This window comes from Triturus cristatus, chromosome 5_1 (genome assembly GCF_964204655.1).
Source record: "Triturus cristatus chromosome 5_1, aTriCri1.1, whole genome shotgun sequence".
NCBI lineage: Eukaryota > Metazoa > Chordata > Amphibia > Caudata > Salamandridae > Triturus > Triturus cristatus.
The window spans coordinates 493712142-493731098 of NC_140587.1; the positions used below are offsets into that span (position 1 = coordinate 493712142).

Sequence of the window (18957 nt, forward strand, 5' to 3'; positions counted from 1 at the left end):
TTGTTGAAGTTGAAGACGGCGTGGATGAGGTTGAGGAATGAAGGTGCTGCAAGTGAGGAATGAAAGTGCTGCAAGGGTGGAGTTCGACTTGTCATCAAGGACCTTTTTTCCAATGCCGTTAGGAGTTCCAGATGTAGGTGGGTTTAGCATGGTTGGGTATTTGATGTTGAATTCGATGAAGTAGTGATCAGTCCAGGTTAGAGGAATCAGGGTGTCAACTAGGATGTTGGGGAAGCTGGTGAAGATGGATATGGAGGTGGTGTTCTGCCATGTGAGTGGGGCTGTTGACTAGTTGTTTGAGGCCCGGGATTCTGAGGTCACCTAGCAAATTGGCGCAGTTGGTGTCCAACTGGTGCGATAGGTGAAAATTCAGTTCGCCAAGCAGAATGAAGGCTTTGGATTCTAATGTCCATGGGGCGATAAGGTTGTAGAGGACAGGGCTGATGTTGGACCTTGGCCCAGGCACTGGTGAGGGAATGTGCATCTTAAAGGTCAGATTTTCCAGCCAGTTGTTGGTTTCAACCAAGTTGGCCATGCTGTAGATGTTTTCTCAATGAATAATGGCTATGCCGCCTCGTTTTTTTTTTTTGGTTCTGTCGTGTTTGGCCATGTTGTAGCCAGAGAGGGGGAAGGGGGGACATTGAGGTTCAGGGAGGTAGAGGGGTTGAGCCATGTTTCTGTGAGGAAGAGCAGATGAGGGGAGAGGTGGTCTAGGAGGGCCCATATTTCAATTGTGTCTGACCAGAGAGTGGGTGTTGATCTGGAGGCATTTGAGTGAATCATGGGTTTCAGGGTGATTCCCAGGGCCTACCCTGGGGTATGTGGTGTGTGACGAGGGTCGGTGAAGATGTTGAGGGAGGTGCAGGTGAAATGGCAGGAGAGGCAAGAGAAGGCTCCTGACATTCAGGAGGGGAGGCCCTGGTGCAGTGTGGGCAGGGGCGAGTGGGAATGAGGGAGAGGAGGTTGAAGGCAGAGTAGTGGTGAATGGGGCTGGGGAGGGAGGCTGAAGGATCAGAGTTTTTGGCGCTGAGTGCGGTCGGGGAGCAGGCATGCTGTGGACACTATTAAAAAGGTTCAGGAGGAGATCTGGAGCAGGTGGCAGGGCAATCACTTTAAGAGCGCAGGGAGGAAAAAGACAGCAAGGAGCAGGTGTGACAGGCGGGATACTAAAGTCACTGAGACGGAAGAAAATGAGAGCAAAAAGAGCAAAAAAGAGGCAAAACAGGTATGAGGAAATAAGTGGCAAAGCGAAGCAAGAAGCGTGGCACAAATAAATAAGACCAAAAGAGGCAACACCAAAAGAGCAAAGTCAGACAATGAACCAAGTTAGATACATCTGCAAAAGCGGGAGACTAATCCAAGAGAGAAGGGGAAAAAAGAGAAAACAAACAGTGATTTCCAGAAAAAATAGTGCGGAAAGAAGACACAAAGAAGGGAAGAGGTAAAATTGGGAGGGAGACTGGGGAGCTTCAGAGGATCACAAGGAAGTCTGAATGGGTCGGGCCTGGTCAGGGCCCAACAGTTCCAGCAGTAGAAGGTATGGCGGTCGTATTAGACCAGGTATAACCTTTCAACTAACATTGGGGCATTATTATTGACATTAGATATCACCTTACCATTGATTTTGTGGCTCATATTGAAATGAATACAGTATAGTTTCTTTGTTTGGGTAATTGTTAGTTAATTGCTGTAATTTATTGATATAAATATTCTGATGCATCTAGAGGCACGCCGAAGTTCTGTATTTATTTAAACAGTGTAAATGAAAGTACAAATGTTAGCACATCCTCAATCTCCCCTGGCGTGAGTAAACTCAGACTGCTTCAAAAGGCTAGTAAACAGAGGGGGTTAAGTGGTGAGAACACTCCACTTTGTCAAATTCGTTAGGTGTGGTTCGAATACAAATCGCTGTGAGAATCCTAATGTGCCCATAATATGAGGATGTAACACCTGAGCAGAAAAAATAGTTTGTGACCCATCAATCTACTGTGAACAGAGTTAAGATATTGGCTAAATACACCAAAATCATGTGACATTTGAAGAGAAACTCATCGCCTGAAACGAGAAATGTAAGCATTGCGATGACTTGGGTCAACAAACAGTTGATTTCTTTTAAAAAGTGAAAAAAGATGATTTCAGCTCTCTGCAAAAGAAATCCAAGACGAGAGAGAAAATGTCCACATGTTTTGAAAGTACACAAAACACTTTTTATGCCGTTTGTGAAAATATTTTGACACCAAATACAGAAGGAATGAACAAAAAAGACTGCATAAGATTTCTTAACAGATATTGGGACGACAATTTGTCACAAAATAAATCAAACCACCCAAACAATACTGGAGGCAACTTAATAATGTGTAGATTATTTTCTGAGATAAGACCATACAAGAAGAGGAGAGGGCAGACAAGGAGCAGGATGTTTTTGCAAAATTTCAAAAAAGAAAGAAAAAAAGATGAGGAGCAGAAGAGGCAAGAAAAGAAATAGAAAGAAGTATGGAAAGAGGACAGAGATAGGCTCAATTGTTAGACCTATAGTGGTGAATATATCTAAAGGAAAGCTGTCTTAGAAAATATTTTACATACTTTTTATGTTTCGAACCATCATGAGAAAGTGACTTAGTAGACGTTAGAGTACAGTTGTTGAATTCACTTGCAAACTCAAATGAAAGCAAATCTTTAAAATCCAAAGACATGGGGGCATTGAATTCTCAATTCCCTAAATCCAGTAATTTGACATGTCAAGATAAAACAATTGGCTAATTTGCTTTGAAGATTTCATATTTAGACGTTATTCCAGATCTAAATATTGAGAATGGTCTATCAACAGCAATATGGAAGCAAAATTGACAAGCCTAATATGTATTGAAATCTATGAAAACAAGTACTTGTAAGTGACTGTTTTAACAACAGACTCAAATGCAAGTCCTGCAGAGGAGCAGATTATATTTTGTGCTACTGATAAATACTAATATCTTCGGAATCATGATTTATTGGGGCAATAAACATCATCAATTACAAGTAAGCTCTCCACACCAAAATCTGTGAATTTTGGTATTTACCGAGCTATTTCTCCACCTAAATTCTGGCATGATTGCCGGGCCAATATTTACTGAGAGAAAAATTCATAGACCTGATCCTTAGCACATCTAGGGCTACGTGTACGATCGTTTTTAGCAGTTACAAACTGAAAATCAGGCCGTTTACGACTGCTAAAAAGGGTTGTAGCATCAACAAACCCTATTTTACGAGTCGGTAACCTATTACCGACTCGCAAAATAGTGTTGGCGAGTGGCTATTGGGAAGTAGCATGCCAAAAGCGCCCCTTGTTAATAGCGAGTAACAAGGCCATGAATGCAAATGCGGTCGCAATACAATCACAGTTTACCACCTAATTCAAGTAGGTCGTGAGCCAGTCGCAAACAGGAAGGAGTCCCCAAGGGACCCCTTCCCCTTTGTGACTGGCAGTGAAAACGTTTTTTAAGGGCAAGGACTACTACCTACTCGTAATATTTCTTTTTTAAATGCATCCCGTTTTCCTTTAGGGAAAGCGGGATGCATTTAAAAAAGAAAAAAATGCTTTATTTATAAAGCAGTCGCAGACATGGTGGTCTGCTCACCTTAGCAGGCCACCAGCCCAGTGAGTGCTTCCAATTCCCAAATGGGTTGCAAATTGCGACCTGCTTCATTAATATTTATTAGGCAGGTCATTTGCGACACCATTGGGAATTGCTAAATGTGTCTGAGAATCATTAGTACATTCCATTTTGTGATTTGCAATTTGTGACCCGCAAAATGGAATGGTCGTACATCTGGCCCCTGGTAATTACCAGATGAGATGAACACCAGACTACTTGTAATTACAATGTCTGTGCAAACAAGTCTTTGCACAAGGATTATATATTACAGAGACACTCTTAACTGAGGCCTAAGATTTGCATTCTCAATATAAATTCCACCTTAAGCAAAAATTATTTTGAAGCATCTAGTACAACATCTCAACTTGACAATCAAGAGGGCAGTTACAAGTGGCTATTTAGGCATTGTGAACTAGGCCAAGGAGGTTTTAACTATTGTAATGTTTATAAACGTAAGACATTAGGGAATATTATGGTGGCAGATTTGAATACCCTCCCCAATATCCAAAAGCCACACAGAACACCATAGAGAGGTCATTAATCTCTGGTATTGAAAACGTAACTATAAATATCTACACCTGCATTGATCATTTTCGTTCACTATTAGTGCTTTACCTTTCCTCATACTTATGAGATATCATACATTCTCTGAAGAAAATGAGTGGTATCAACTGGAAACATGACTCCTGATTAGTCTCTTTAAATGTGTCTGCCTGTTTACTTCAATTAAACATTGTGGTGGACCAAAAGCGGTCAAGCATTTTGTAGAAATAAAGTAATCAAGCTGCACTGTGAACCCTGAGATGTTATCAATGATCAAAGTTACTCTCGCAAAACTATTATAGCAGCACATCACCTCCATTGTATGCATCTCATAAGGGGGTAGTAAAATAAATTGACAACGCACGGTAACCAACCAATCATAGGTACATGGATCAAATGTTCACCTGACTCACTGATGATATTTTTATCATATGGAAAGAGAATATGAAACTATAAATCTGAGTCAGGTAAGCCTAGTATTTCTCAATGGAAAAAAAAAAAGTTTAAGATCACTACTGCAACAATTGTTTAAGTTATTTATCTATATGGTTTATGTGATCGAATGTTCATGCTAAAAAATGTATGTAGGAAGCACAGTTCATTCTTTGTCCTTAAGAATGGGTTATCATTTAAGTGCTATTATTGTTTTCAAGAAACAAAATATACACAACAAAATGTTAACGATTTAAAAAAAATGTGTTATTGATCATATAGCCTTGGGCATAAGACAACAAGATAGAAAATGTAAACTAAGAAAAAAGAGAATAGCAAATATATTATCTTTCTTGACTATCTGAATCGATATTAGGAGGAGTTAAACTGAATTAATTTATTTAAAAGGCCCAAATTCCCAACAGGGAAAAAATGCTTACTTGTTCAGATTATGTTTTCTTTTTAAATTACCTCTTCATTCTGTGCAGATATGAATTGATTAAACTATGGAAACACTTAAAATACACAAAAGAACAACTCTTTACAATATAGCGCCAGTACAATACGTTCAACGTAATTCTGTTATACAAAAATCTCAAAATCTATTGAAGAGATTTACAACAAATCAATAAATTGATTTATTTTTGTTTAATTCTATGTTCATGTCAACACTGGGAGATAACCCAAGATTGTGTTATTTGAGACATGTTAGTTCTGTTTCTGTTAAATGTGCTTTGCTGTAGCAATTTAAGACACTACATCAAACTAAGTACCATGCCTCTTTGCAGAAGTAATACCTGTTGCCTAGCACCTTCATTATTTAATTTTTTTCGTTCATAACACATGTAAGGTATGACTTCAATTGAATGACTTCAGTATTTTATGGAAGCAGTAAATAAGATTCAACATGAAGTAGGAAAAAATATCTTTCATCATAAATTAACTAATGTTAAAAGTAATTAAAATTACTTTTCTGACATTTGAGGGGACTAGGGGTTACACAAGAGGGTGCTTAGGTTTACTAGTATTGCCCTGTAAACTGCTGCATAAGGGCCGCGGAATTGCCCTCAAACAGTGTGTAATGGAGAGTTATAATGAATATTTATTTTTGAAGTTGCTCTGCATACTCCTGCCTTCTATTAAAGTAACAAGATATGCCGCGACTCCTCCCTTAGTCCACAATATACATGGGCGCTGACTAGATTTTATACATTCTCAGAGCCGGTGCAAAAAACTGTGTTGAGTGCGACAAGTGTGAAGTATGGACTGCCTAATAAAGGGAGAAATCTGTAACCATCACAAGCTTCTGGGGTCAGAGGGTGGGTGCATGTGAATCTACAGCACTACGTGCTATGAACAGATACTAAGAGGGTTAGTAACATTTTCAATTTGTAGCCTGTGTGGCTGTTGATACACAAGCTCTGCACAGAGTGTAAAGCAGCACACTCAATAAGCAGTGGCTAGTAAGTAAATGATGCAAATGAAACAAGGTCCTTCAAACTGCCTGGCAAACCATAGGATTCAGTTGGAATAAATGTCAACATAATAGTGTTTTGCAAAAATGTGTGGTGTTGATCAGGTTGCCCTTTATGTTATGTAGGTTAGGGGAATGTTTCCCTAAAAAGCCCTGGTTGCCAATTTCTTGCGCATAGAAAGTGGCCTGGGGGGGTACAGGCAAGACTGTCTTAGCTGTCTGGTAGGAAGTTTGGATACATCCGACTATCCACCTTGCTATTTCTGCCCTAGAAATGAGATGACCTTTAAAAGGTTTTGTGAGAAAGTTGGTCAGACTTGAGAAAAAGGCTTGGTCCTGTCAATGTAGTACATAATAGTTCTTTTGAAATATAGCGTGTCCAAAGTTCTTTTAAGTACTGAATCTGGTTGGGGAAAGAAGACGGGGAGCTCTGTGAAAGCATCTTTGAGAGGAACTTGGGAATGCTTCTGAGAAAAATACTATCTTTATGAACCTGTATGAACGACTCTTGTATAGAGAGTGTTTGCAGCTTGCAAATTACTCTGAGTAAACTTAAAGCAACTAAGGAGGCAACCTTCTAGGAAAAGAACTATTAGGGGAAAGAGTGTAAACATTCAAAAAGTGGCCCCTTGAGCCTCGTAAGGACTATAATGAGGTTCCATATAGGGGTGGGCAGTATTCCAGGAGGTATGGCTCTTTTGAGGCCCTCCATGAAAGTCTTGCCTCCTGGGATAAAGAGGGATATATGTGCCCCATTTTGAGATTAAGTTACTACAGCAGCAATGTGTAGGCATATTGATGTGTAGGCAAGTTGTGATTTTTGCAGATCTAAAAGATGGCAGACGATGCCCTGGACCTTAACCATAAGGGGGTTTTGATTTTTGGAAAGATAGTAATGGATAAACTTTTTTCAGGCTGGTGTGGTGGGCCTACTCACCGCTCGCAGGATGGTCATCCATTCCTGAGGGAAGTTCAGGTATCCAAACACTAGGACCTAATGTGGCAGATCACTAGGTTGTTCTACCTTGGGTATGGGTGTCTGATCTGGTCTTGTTTCTGGATGAGAAGTTCCGGCCTGAACGGAAACTTCTTGTGCAGTCTGATGGAAATTTCCATAAGCATGGAGTAACAGGGTTGACTTGTCAAAGTCAGACCTGAACACAGAACGATTGGCAGCACTTCTAGGTACACATAATCTCAAGGAGTATGCAGTTGGTTTTGAGCGAGAAAATGAAGCAACAGTTTGGCAGGGGACTAAGCAAGCAGATCGATGGGGGATCTGATTGCTCAGAAGAAAGAGCCCTCACACACCCAGACGGGTGTCATGCTTCATCATCGGGCAGCTCCTCGGGTCAATGCTGCAATGCCCAACAAGCCTCTCAAGGGGGCTCTTTGCCAGAGGTCTTATAAAATAAGATTCTGTAGTGAAGTAAAGGTGCTTTATGTGCAGATTGGTGTGAAGTGATTGCTAAAAATAGGTAAGAGGTACCAAAGGGAGTTTTAATGTTTAGGTCGTTTTGTTATGAGTGAAAACAGTGGGTGGCTGAATATGGGAGAAATGATCCAAAACAGCTCAAAAGGTGGTGTGTATATATAGGTCAACATGTTTCTTGCCAGAGTTGTCGGTATCGATTAGGGAAATACTTCAGGACCAATAAACCTAATCTACAGATGATTGGAGAAGTTCGTGTCATAACTGTACAAAAATACCCAATCACATGAAATAAGGAAGTTGCCCTCAAAATGTAGAGTATACCTGTGGGTATTTAAAAACCGACCTAGAGAAAGAGAAACAAAGGAAGAGAGAGTAGAGCTAATAAAAACAAAATCAAGGTATTCACCCAAATTGAAAATGATGATGTATTAGGCAATCAGGATTCAATTAATTCCAAATGTGAAATCAAGCCTGTCAGTGAATGTTCAAGGTGGCAAGACAAACAAACGTTCACATAAGGAGGTGGCACACTGGTGAAGTAACGCATTACATTTCTCACAGAGCACACTTGAATAATCCTCATTGGATTAGGTTTAAATAGCTATGGCTTCTGCAGTGGTGGTCAAGCTTGCCCAAATTTGGCAATCTAACGGCCCCATACGTGATGGCAGAGTCTGCGATAGTTGTGGAGTGAAAATTGTAAAGGAGGCAGAGAATTAGACCCCTTTTACAATCATAGCTAAGCAAAGAGAAAATAACTACAGAGTACTTACGGTGTCCAGTGAGCTCGATAAATGGCAACCTACCCCTCTCTGCCAACCTGGAAGTAATGAAGGGGAAGAGAGGGCGGTATCTGTAATGGACTCGTTTGCAGTGATTCCTCACAGGTGAGGCACATCTGTGCACAAGGATAATTAAGCATGGGAGGCTGACCCGTACTGGTGTCAAACCGGTCATTTTGGGGCAGACTGGTCGATCAAAATGACCTTGAGAGTCTGGTTAGCCAGTAACTTAGGTTATAGATTACAAGTGAATCCTGGTACGGTAACTATAAACGTTGAGTCCCAGTGAGACGTAGTTGGGAAGACACTATGTGATCTCTTGTGGAAAAAGGTAATGCAAGTTTAATATGCAAAACTGTGATGGTGATGTCAAGGAATATTACTTATCTTGTGGTGCATCGCCTGTCAAGGAAGGGAAAGTCATGATTGTTATCAACTCCACAGCTCACAAAACACAGTAGCACAGGCAGTCATGTGTGTCATTATAAGTACATAAGGACCGGGGATGGCCAAGTATCATTACTGAGAGTCCCATAGGTGGAGGAATTAGTTCTTCATCACACACCAAGGAATGTCATTGTTCAAACCAGTCTTAGGTGTGTTGCCAAGTAAAAAATACCCTTTTGTTCCCTCTGGAACAACGTCAGTTTATTCATGTTTAGGTGTGATCCCAAAATAGTGCAGTGAACATCATCTGGAGTGCGATTATGGCTAATGAAGTGTGTGCTCATTTTTGTGATTCTTTTTTTAATATCAGGTGCCACTCCATTGTTTTGTGATTCTCACTTTGACAGGTCTTGTGGTCATGTCAATATATCTTTTGGCACATGGACATGTGATCATGTATATGCATTTTTTAGTATTGCAGTTAGTGTGGGTTTTTTTAATAGCCAGGTGTGTGTGTAGTAAAGAATTATTTCTTTAGAAGGTTCAGTGAGATCACAGATGTCATATGAGCCACATGGGCTATGTCTAGTGATGGAGGGAAGGTCTAATTTCTACCTCCTTTACAGTTTTCACTCTGCAGCTAGTGCAGACTATGCCATCACTTATGGGGCCAGTAGCTTACCTAATTTGGGTTAGCTAGACCGGCACTGCGGTAGCCATAGATATTTCAACCTGCTCCAATGAGGATTATTCAATTGTGCTCTGAGCGAAATATAGTGCATTACTTCACCAGTGTGCCACACACTTGTGTGGAAGTTTGTCTTGCCACCTTGCACATTCACTGACAGGTGTGATATTGCTTTTCGCATGAATTGAATCATGATTGCCTAATGCATCATCATTTTCAACATGGGTATGACAGTATGAATACCTTGATTTGTTTTTACTAACTCTCCTCCCCCGCCTCCGTTTCTCTTTCTCGGTTTTTAAATACCTGCAGGTATACCCTATATTTTGAGGGCAGCTTCATTATTTTATGGGATTGGGTATTTTTGTACAATTATCACGCTCACTTTTCGAGTGATCCGTAGATTAGTTCTATTGGTCCTGAAGAATTGCCCTGATCGAAAGCGACAACTCTAGTAAGAAGCATATCAATCTATATATACACACCACTTTATGATTTGTTTTGGAAAATTGCGCCTATATTCAGCCACCCACTGTTTTTACTCATTAAATCTCCCTTTGCTACCTCTTCGCTGTTTTTAACAATGTCTTCACACCAATCTACACATAGAGCACCTACACTTCACTATGGTGTCTTATTTTCAAAGACCTCAAGCAAAGAGAGCCCACGAGGGGCCCGTTGGGCATTGCAGCACCTGCCTAATGTGGAACAGCCCGATAATGAAGCATTACACCCATCTAGATGAGTGAGGGCTCTTATTCGGAGCAATCAGATCCCCACCTGATCTGCTTGTTAGTCCCCTGCCGACCTGTTGCTTTTTTTCTCCATCTCAAAAGGAACTACGCACTCCTTGTAATTACGTGGTCAAGGTCAGGGCCATCAGAACGAGGGTCATAGCCACTTGTCTTATCTTCCTCGACATTTACAGGAGGAGAGGAAGAAAAGGATAGCAAAGCCCCTTGACAAGTTCCTCAATAGTAGATTGCCTATGGATCGTGGATGTGGGTATCTGCAGGCAAAGTTTGAGCATTTTGCATTTTTGGGACGAGGCGACTAGGTCTATTTGTTGGGTGACCCAATGCTGGTAGGACCCATGTAGGGCTTGCGGGTGGAGTTCCCACTAGTGGATTAATGGATGAGTAGATCTGCAACTCGTTGTCCATCCTCGGAAGATGCTCCAATGTAAGTTGGATGTTGTGGCAGATCGCCCAATGTTAATCTTCTGCACTAGTACTGAGGGAGTGCATGCCCCCGTTTCAGCAAGTAATACATAGCTCTCTTGTTGTGTGTTTTGATGACGACTACTTTCCCCCTAACAATCTCGAAGAAGGCTTTGAGGACGAAGAGTATGTCCTGTAGTTTAAGGTAACTGATATACCAAGCCTCAGTGTGGAGGGCCGACACTCCCTGCACAGTCATGGCATTGAGATACCATCCCCAGAATGTGAGAGGCATTGGTGTTGATGTTCACCTGCGGAAGTGGGTCTGAGAAAGACCAGCCCTGCAACATGTTGCTGTTCCACCACTGCAGAAAGTAGCGAGTACTGGTCTTAATCTTCACGATATCTTCCAGTGACCTTACACTTCTGACAATTATCTCGCAAGGCACTCCTGTAAAGGTGCATGTGAAGACTAGTGTGCTGTATGACTGGAATGCAGGAGGCAATGATTTCTAAAAAAATACTTCAATGTTCGGAATTTGATAAGGCAATTAGGTTGAGACAGAGGCCGCAGCTTCTGAATGCTGCTACCCTTTGGTTGTTGGGGTAGGCTTTGCCTGTAACTGCACTCAACACAAATCGCAGGAAGGGTTGGATCTATTGAGGGTGGTGATGGGACTTGGTGGCAATTATGGTGAATCACAAGATGTGGAGCAGGCAATTTGCTGCTTGACTGGGAGCTAAGCACTGCTACCTGCCCCCACTATTGATCAGCCAATTGTCGCGAAAGGGGAATGTTTGAGTGCGCCTCCCCTCAACAGATGGACGGCCACTAACCACTTTGTGAACACCCTTGGAGCCATGGTGATCCTGAAAGAGATTACTTTGTACTGGTAGTGATGTCCACTTACCACAAAGCGAAGATACCAGCAGTGGGTGCAGTGAGTGGGTTTTTGGGAATATGTGTCTTTGAGTGTCGTCTTGTAGTCACCTTTTGGGGGCAGAGAGAGAGGACGTCCTGCAGGTTATCATATGGAATTGTTCCGACAAGATGTATTTATTGAGAGGCCCAAGGTCTTATATGGGCCTGAGGGAGTACTTCATTTTGCGAATGACCTAATAAAGAGTGCAAACTCATTTACCTTGTTGGTGCTAAGGCAGCCTATTACCCCTTTTTTGAAGTGCACCTGTACCACTTTCTCAACGAGCCAGAGATGGCCTTGGCTAAGGACATGTCTGCAGCGTGGAATGCTGAGAGGATATGTGAGAAGCATTACACAGTAGCTGTGGTGGGCCATAGCTAAAACCCACTGGTCATATGTTATTTTTTTACCAGCAACAGAGGAAATCTTGTATTCTACCACAACAGATGTCATGTGATTGAGGGGGGAGGAAGGGAGAGTCGAAGTTTAGAGGAGGAAGTTCCTTTCTCAGGGCCACCCTGCCATTTCGCTTGTTGTTTCTCCTGTATGCACCCCTAATGTTACCCCTGACCGCTTGGTAGTGAAGTGTATGATGCGGTCTTTGATAAGACTGAGGCTCGTTTGGTCTTAGCTCTTCTCCTGGGCTGCTGTAAACGAAAAGTGCCTCTTGCAGCTGAAGACTGCAAGGCACCCATAGACTTAGCAGTCGGGATGGAATGTATGAAGAACACTTCTTCCTGGCGTCAAGTTCCCTCTGTAGTTTCTGCACTGTCGGTGCCTCTGACTCTTCCGATTTGGCTGTCAGTGAAGCTTTCTGCGTGGACAGGATTTTGGGTGTCAGCATCAGTGGTGCCTTTGGCGTAGACTTCTGGTGTGAGTTAGGGCGATTGTTGCCCTTGGGTTGCGAGAGGCTCCATAGCTGGTGAGGGCTGACACCCTTAAGAGGAGGCTTATTTGACTCCAAAGAATTCTCTCACTGTCAAAGTCGAAGGCGGCAGAGGTCCTAGAATTCGTTTTTGTCAATGCTCGGGGCTTGACCTTGGTGTGGGATTTCTTGTGTACCCTCGGGTTGTTCACATGGCTCTCAGAGGCAGGCATGGGTGCTATGAGCCTGTGTGTCTTCTTATTTTGAGGGTCAGCAATCTTTGGGCCGGTTGGATGTCCTCTTCCTACTCATGCTCTAACTCGCTTGAGGATATGGGTGTTGGCTTAGCAGCTGGGACTCCAGACTGACCGGTCTTATTCGACACCAAAGAGAGCCTCTTCTCTGATGATGTCCAGAGTTTCAGATGAATGTTGCTGGCGTATTTTGTGGGGTGCCCAGCACCTCTCTCTGTGGTACCTCAAGGTCTTTTCATAGCAGAATGCGAGATAGATCTTGCAGGAGGTGTCATTTTGATTGGGGAAGAGGCAGAGATTGCAGAAGTAGTGATGATCTCACCATAGACACTTAGAGTTGCATCTCAGGCAGTGTTGGAAGGCTATTCGTTCTACCACCCCCTTCTGGATCGCATTCTCTAGTGCTGGTCATCGAGGAAGGACTTATGAAACCCGAATAGCACGGGGAGGTCCCCGGACTCTGGGGTGTTGAATAGTAGTTGAGGGTCTTCTGAAGGCATCCGGCAGAGTAGAGGTGAGTAGAGGTGCGACGTGGAGTCAAGACATAGACTTTTTCTTTTGAATCTTCAGTGTTGAACTTAAACTGTGTGGGCCCGAAGAATAGGGCAGTCTAGGAGCCCTCTCAGTGTAGGTTTGAACCCGCAGTAGGGAGAAAAAAAAATCAAAAATGGATTTGGTGCCCATGCGTGCTGTGATCTAAGGGAGGTGTCACAGTCCATCTCATGCCTCGAAAGCTTCTTTGAAGAAGAAAAAAAAACTTTCAAACATCCAAGTCCAACACTAGATGGCAGGAGTATGCAGAGCATGTGTTTCTACAGCCACACGTGCTACAAACAAATATTACCTTTCACATGACAGGGATTGCAACCCTTTGAAGAAAGGTGAATTTTAAAGTACATGATGTAGCAGTTTTGGGGACGTACTAAACTGGCTGATCGGTAGGAATTCTTTGCAGAAAAACTTTTGTTTTCGTTCAACATCCATACACATTTATTCTTTTTAAAAAATGTTTATTCGAAACCGTTAGCACACAATAAAATACAAACAAGGGCCTACAACCACCAGGGCCGGCCGATATAGAGCCCGAGGGCCCGCAATGTAACGCCACACAATCCGTCGAACCAGAGGCAAGGCGCCCAGCAGTTCGTAAGCACCTATAACAGGCCGTGGCCATAGGCCAGGGGCAATTGAAAACAACAGTTTCATTTTGTATTAAATATAAAACACACTCAAGGCAATGAGAGTCCGAAGTAGCAGCGTGCTCTTCCCGGGACGGGGGACAACATAGAGTGTCCAAAGCAGTTCCTGTCCGGAAGCTGTAGAGGGGGGCAATGGGAAAACAAAGCATGGAGCACACCTCAAGCCCTCCCGCGGAACGCGCGGCTAGGGGGTCAGAGCAATATCGACCTCTAATGGCAGAGGCGGGGTGCAGATACGTCCCCGATATAGATTCCACGGACCCCATACCCTAGTCCATTTCCCTGGCTTACCTCTCGCCACATACGCCGTCTTTTCCCTAAACATACACCAGTCCATATTCTCCTTCCATACGTCAATCGTGGGCGGCCTCGGGGAGCCCCATAGCTGTGCAATGTTACGCTTAGCCACCATGTACCCCAAGGTCACCCACTGCGTCTGTGCCGCATTACAATCATTCGGTTCCCAGACATTCAACAAACACCTCCTAGCCTTTGGCAACAGGGCCACATGCGTGACCCCCTCCATTACGGTGTGGATACCGTTCCAGAATCGCACAACCTCCGAACATTCCCACAAGATATGACGAAACGTGCCCGGCAGGCCACATCCACGCTTACACAATCCATCCATCGAATAACCCATACGCAGCAAACCGGGCCCTGTGACATACACTCTATGGAGGATCTTCAGCTGTACAAACCGTAGGCGGGCCGGGATCGCCACCTCTTTCGGGGAGGCCACCGCCGATACCCAGTCCTCATCATCCAATTCCAAGCCATCGCCCGTCCACGCCTCCCTCAAACGGAGCAGCAAGTCCGCACGATCGTTAATGAGTTTCTTATAAATCAGGGAAATAGTGCTGTCGAGCACATAGCCATCCAACACTCTATCCTCCAGTGGGGAATACTCGGGGATAGCAGTAGCATCCGGAAAGACCGAACAAAGTGCATGGTAGACTTGAGCGTACCGGAAGTACTCTCTATCGTTGAATTTATATTCAATTTTAAGCATTTCGAACGTTTTGAAAGCTCCCTTCGCCCACAGATCACCCACCTTACATATACCAATCATATCCCATTTCTCAAAGCCTTTCGATCTCCACAAACAGCCCAACCGCCCAGAAGCATAAAACGGCGTCGCCCGAGTCAAGCGATCCCTCCACCCCATCGCAGCATTCGCCGCGTGCCACACGTGCACCGCCACCCGCGTAGGTCCCGTCAACCGCGTGTCCTGGGTCACCGAGTACAGCGCCCTATTATAGTCTCCACCCGGAAGCAGGAGTTTATCCATCTCAAAGGCCGGGCTTAAGGCAGGACCATACATCCCGTGGTTCACCGCCGCCAACTGAGACGCCCAATAGTATCGTTTAATATCGGGGAGGGCGACCCCCCATCATACCAAGGGAGCGTCAACTTGGCGAGAGCAATCCGCGGCCGCCCGTCCCAAAACAGTTGGCGCTGAAGACCCTCCACCTCCCGGAAACAACGGGCCGGCACGACATCAAGAGTATTTTGCAAGGCATACAAGAAACGAGGCAGCGACATCATTTTAAACAATGCCGCCCGTCCAAGCGGCGAGAGCGGAATTCGTCGCCATCTCGCTACGTCGGCCTTCAATCGCTGGAGGGGAGGTAGACGGTTTCGCTCATAGCGAACCGCGGGGTCCAGTGAGATAAAGATTCCCAAATATTTAAACCCCAGGGTAACAATCTGAGCTGGGCAACCCCGTGGCAGCAGGGGGGCATCCCCCGAGAGAGCGTAGACGCACGACTTGGCCCAGTTGATGACCAGGCCAGAGTTGCGGCCAAAAGAATTCAGCACGTCCACCAATACAATTAGCGACTGCCGGGGAGACGTGAGATACAGAAGGTTATCATCCGCGTAAAGGGAGACACGGTCTTCGAATTCCGGCGTCCATCTAATGCCTCGCAACGACGGCTCCCAACGCAACCAGGCGGCGAGAGGCTCCAACGAAAGTGCAAAGAGAAGGGGTGATAGCGGACACCCCTGCCGCGTACCTCTCCCCAGTGCGAAGGGAGCCGACACCCTACCATTCACTACCACCTGAGCCAGTGGGTCAGCGTATAATAATTTTACCCAACCAATAAACTCCGGGCCGAACCCAAATTTCGCCAACACGGCCCAAATATATGGTCACTCCAAAGTGTCGAATGCCATAGTAGCATCCAAAGATGCCAAGATGGCCGGCTCACGTATGAATTCCGCTCTAGCAAGCACGCCGTGTAACCGCCTCAGATTTAGAGCGGTATTCCGATGGGGTATAAAACCAGACTGATCCTGATGAATCAAGTCGCCCACGACCCGAACCAGCCAACACTTTAGCCAGAATTTTGGGTTCTGCGTTCAACAGAGAAATGGGCCTATAGGAGGCGCAGCGATCTCGCGGCTTCCCCTCTTTGTGTATCACAACTATGCTGGCGAGGCGTTGGTCAGGGGGAAGGAAGCCCGCCGCACGGGCCGCCAAAAACATGTCTCGAAGATATGGTGCTATCTTATCGGGACGCAACTTGTAGAGTTAGATGGGAAGACCATTGGGACCCACCGCTTTACCCGAAGCAATCGAACGAGTGGCCAAAGCGATCTCATCTGACGACAACTTCGCCTCCATCAACACCGCGTCTGCCTCCGATAGGGTTGGCAATGTGATGTCTCTAAGCAGGCTATGGGAATCCTCCTCCGATCGCAACGAGACCGGAGAGTATACTCCGCAGAAATGAGCTGCGAAGCAGTCAACGATCTCAACCGGGTCAGTCACACGCACTCCATCACTCCTCTCCACAACGGGCACCACCCTGCTAGCTCTCTCCTTCCTATCCAACCAAGCGATCAGTTTTCCGGCCTTATCCCCCACATCATACAACCGCCCTTGCTGCTCTCTACTCATCTCTGTAGCCGCGTCCGTAACTAACGCTCTGTAATCTGACTGTTTGAGGCTGAGAACATGCAATTTCTCCTCAGTAACCCCACTCTCCAAGTCCTCCTCCATTACAGCTATTTCCGCTTCCAGGCGGACCACCTCCGCTCTCTCGCACTTCTTAGTATGGGAGATAAGGGATAAGGCCTGCCCCCTGACCACTACCTTATAAGCCTCCCATAGGGAGACGGCCGACGACACCGACCCCACGTTATCAGTAAAGTAGTGATCAGTGGACTTGACCAACTCTGCGCGGATCTTAGGGTTACGAAGATACCAGGTGTTAATGGGTGCCACTCTCCCCTCTGCCCCAGAGACTACCCTCAGCTGCAACCACAGAGGGGAATGGTCAGAGATACCTCGGGCTAAATGACGCACCTCCCCAATCATTCCAGCTTGGGTCGCCGGCATAAGCATATAGTCAAGTCTCGAGAGACTCCCATGGGCCCCCGAGTGAAAGGTGTATTGCGCCTGTCCCGGATGCATCAATCTCCAGCAATCTACCAGTCCCAAAGTGTCCAAAAACCCACCCAACCAGGCCTGAGCCCTAGGGAGATCCCTGGGAGGGTGGCGATCCTCCAATCCGGAGACAACGGCATTAAAATCACCACCCAACACCAAAACCCCCCCAGGGAGTCCCAGGACCAAGCGCCCCAAATCAGCAAACGTAGCCGTTTGTCTCTCGTGGCTGTGTATGTACCTCCGGGGTTACACAGTCCTGCCCTCCCATCTCCCCACCAGCGCCACATATCGCCCCCTATCATCGTGAAGCACCTCGTCCACTTCCAATGGGAGAGAGGCCCTAACCAGAATGCCCACTCCCCTAGAGCCAGAAGTAAAACCAGAGTGAGCGGCAAGGCGATAGCCCCTCCTATTTAGGGCCTGGAAGGAGTTCCCAATCAAATGTGTCTCCTCACATTTATTCTTTAACTATTTCTGACAGAGGTGGGGTTTGCCGAAGACAGATAGCAACTCAGTCAGTCATTTGCATAGAATATGGCAGCAGTGGCGAGAAATTCTGGAATCTTCTCAAATTAGCAGGCGCTACTCACTGCAGAGACAAAGGATGACCTCTTTACTTCAGCTAGTTTCTTTTTCCGATTCCCATTCCCACCACGGAGTACTGTTGTCTTCAATTACAGAGGGCCATAGAGTCCAGGGAGGATGAATAACATCACACTTCAAGTGCAGTGTATTCCCACAACACCGAGCAGGGAATGTAAATAGAGCAGTCATTTGAAGGGACATGCACCACAATTATTCTTTAAATGAAGGTAGGCTATAGAATATTTTTTTTATTCTTTTGAATTAGAAAGTGTAAAGGCCTAGGTGGCAAATGAGGCACAGATCCATCTTGCTTTAAAACGATACACCTTAATATTTTATCTCTATTTCTGATAGAAAACAGTAGCCTACTTCACACTTAAAACATTAGGTGTTTTAAGTCACAGTAACAAAAAGAACATCCATTCTCAATAGCAAGATTTTATGCGAGGCACAAATACTTTATAAGACTGTGGCGCGCACTAATTTAAGAATGCAACAACCCGGTAATCCATAAATTCACTTTAGTGAGGTCCACGGTAAAGTATTGCATTCTTTACTGAAACTGAAAAAACAAAGAACCATAGCTTACCTCCTTTAGTTTTCTAATGGTCTCTGTCTGGTCTTCAACAACCTTTGCTTTAATTCTCAAAGCATCATTTTCGCGTTCATTTTGTTTTTTCAAGCTCTCGACTTCAGCAGTTAATACCTCAATTTTTGCTTCAAGTTTCCCACGATCCTGAGCTAAAGATACTCCTAAAAACAGAAAGCAGACAAAAGAGATGTAGCACAAAACATTATGAGGATCAGGTTTAACAAACATTAATACAAACCAAAGTATTTAAAAAAGAAAACATGCTCAATGCATTTAGCAACTAGACGAACATGCAGTATAACTCTAGATGGAACTATTTAATGTAACATCGTTAAAAATAAGGAGTCCGTAAGAAATTGCAGCAATGAAAGAAGATGGTCATACAAGCACATCATATGCTTATCATGGTTATCGAGGAATCCTTCCAAACTTGAGATCATGCAAGAAGTAACCAAACACACTTTGAATATCATGTGTCAGGAGATCTGAAACCAGAGAAGATTCCAGGAAGTTGTTGCTGTAGAGCAGAATCAGGTCAGAAAATCTGATCAATTGCTCAGCTAATAACAGAACACTTTAAGCACTCTCATTCCATAAGTCAAACAC

The 18957-nt window shown here is 44.6% G+C and overlaps 1 protein-coding gene across 2 annotated transcripts in view; it reads right to left on the reverse strand.

The window, feature by feature from the left end:
* LRRCC1 (leucine rich repeat and coiled-coil centrosomal protein 1) overlaps nucleotides 1-18957 on the reverse strand; it is a 423515-nt gene that overhangs the window by 123026 nt on the left and 281532 nt on the right. For both annotated transcript variants that reach the window (XM_085605344.1, XM_085605345.1), the window contains exon 15: nucleotides 18349-18512. In XM_085605344.1, the coding sequence (XP_085461470.1) occupies nucleotides 18349-18512 (164 nt within the window). The remainder of the gene's footprint in view (nucleotides 1-18348; nucleotides 18513-18957) is intronic.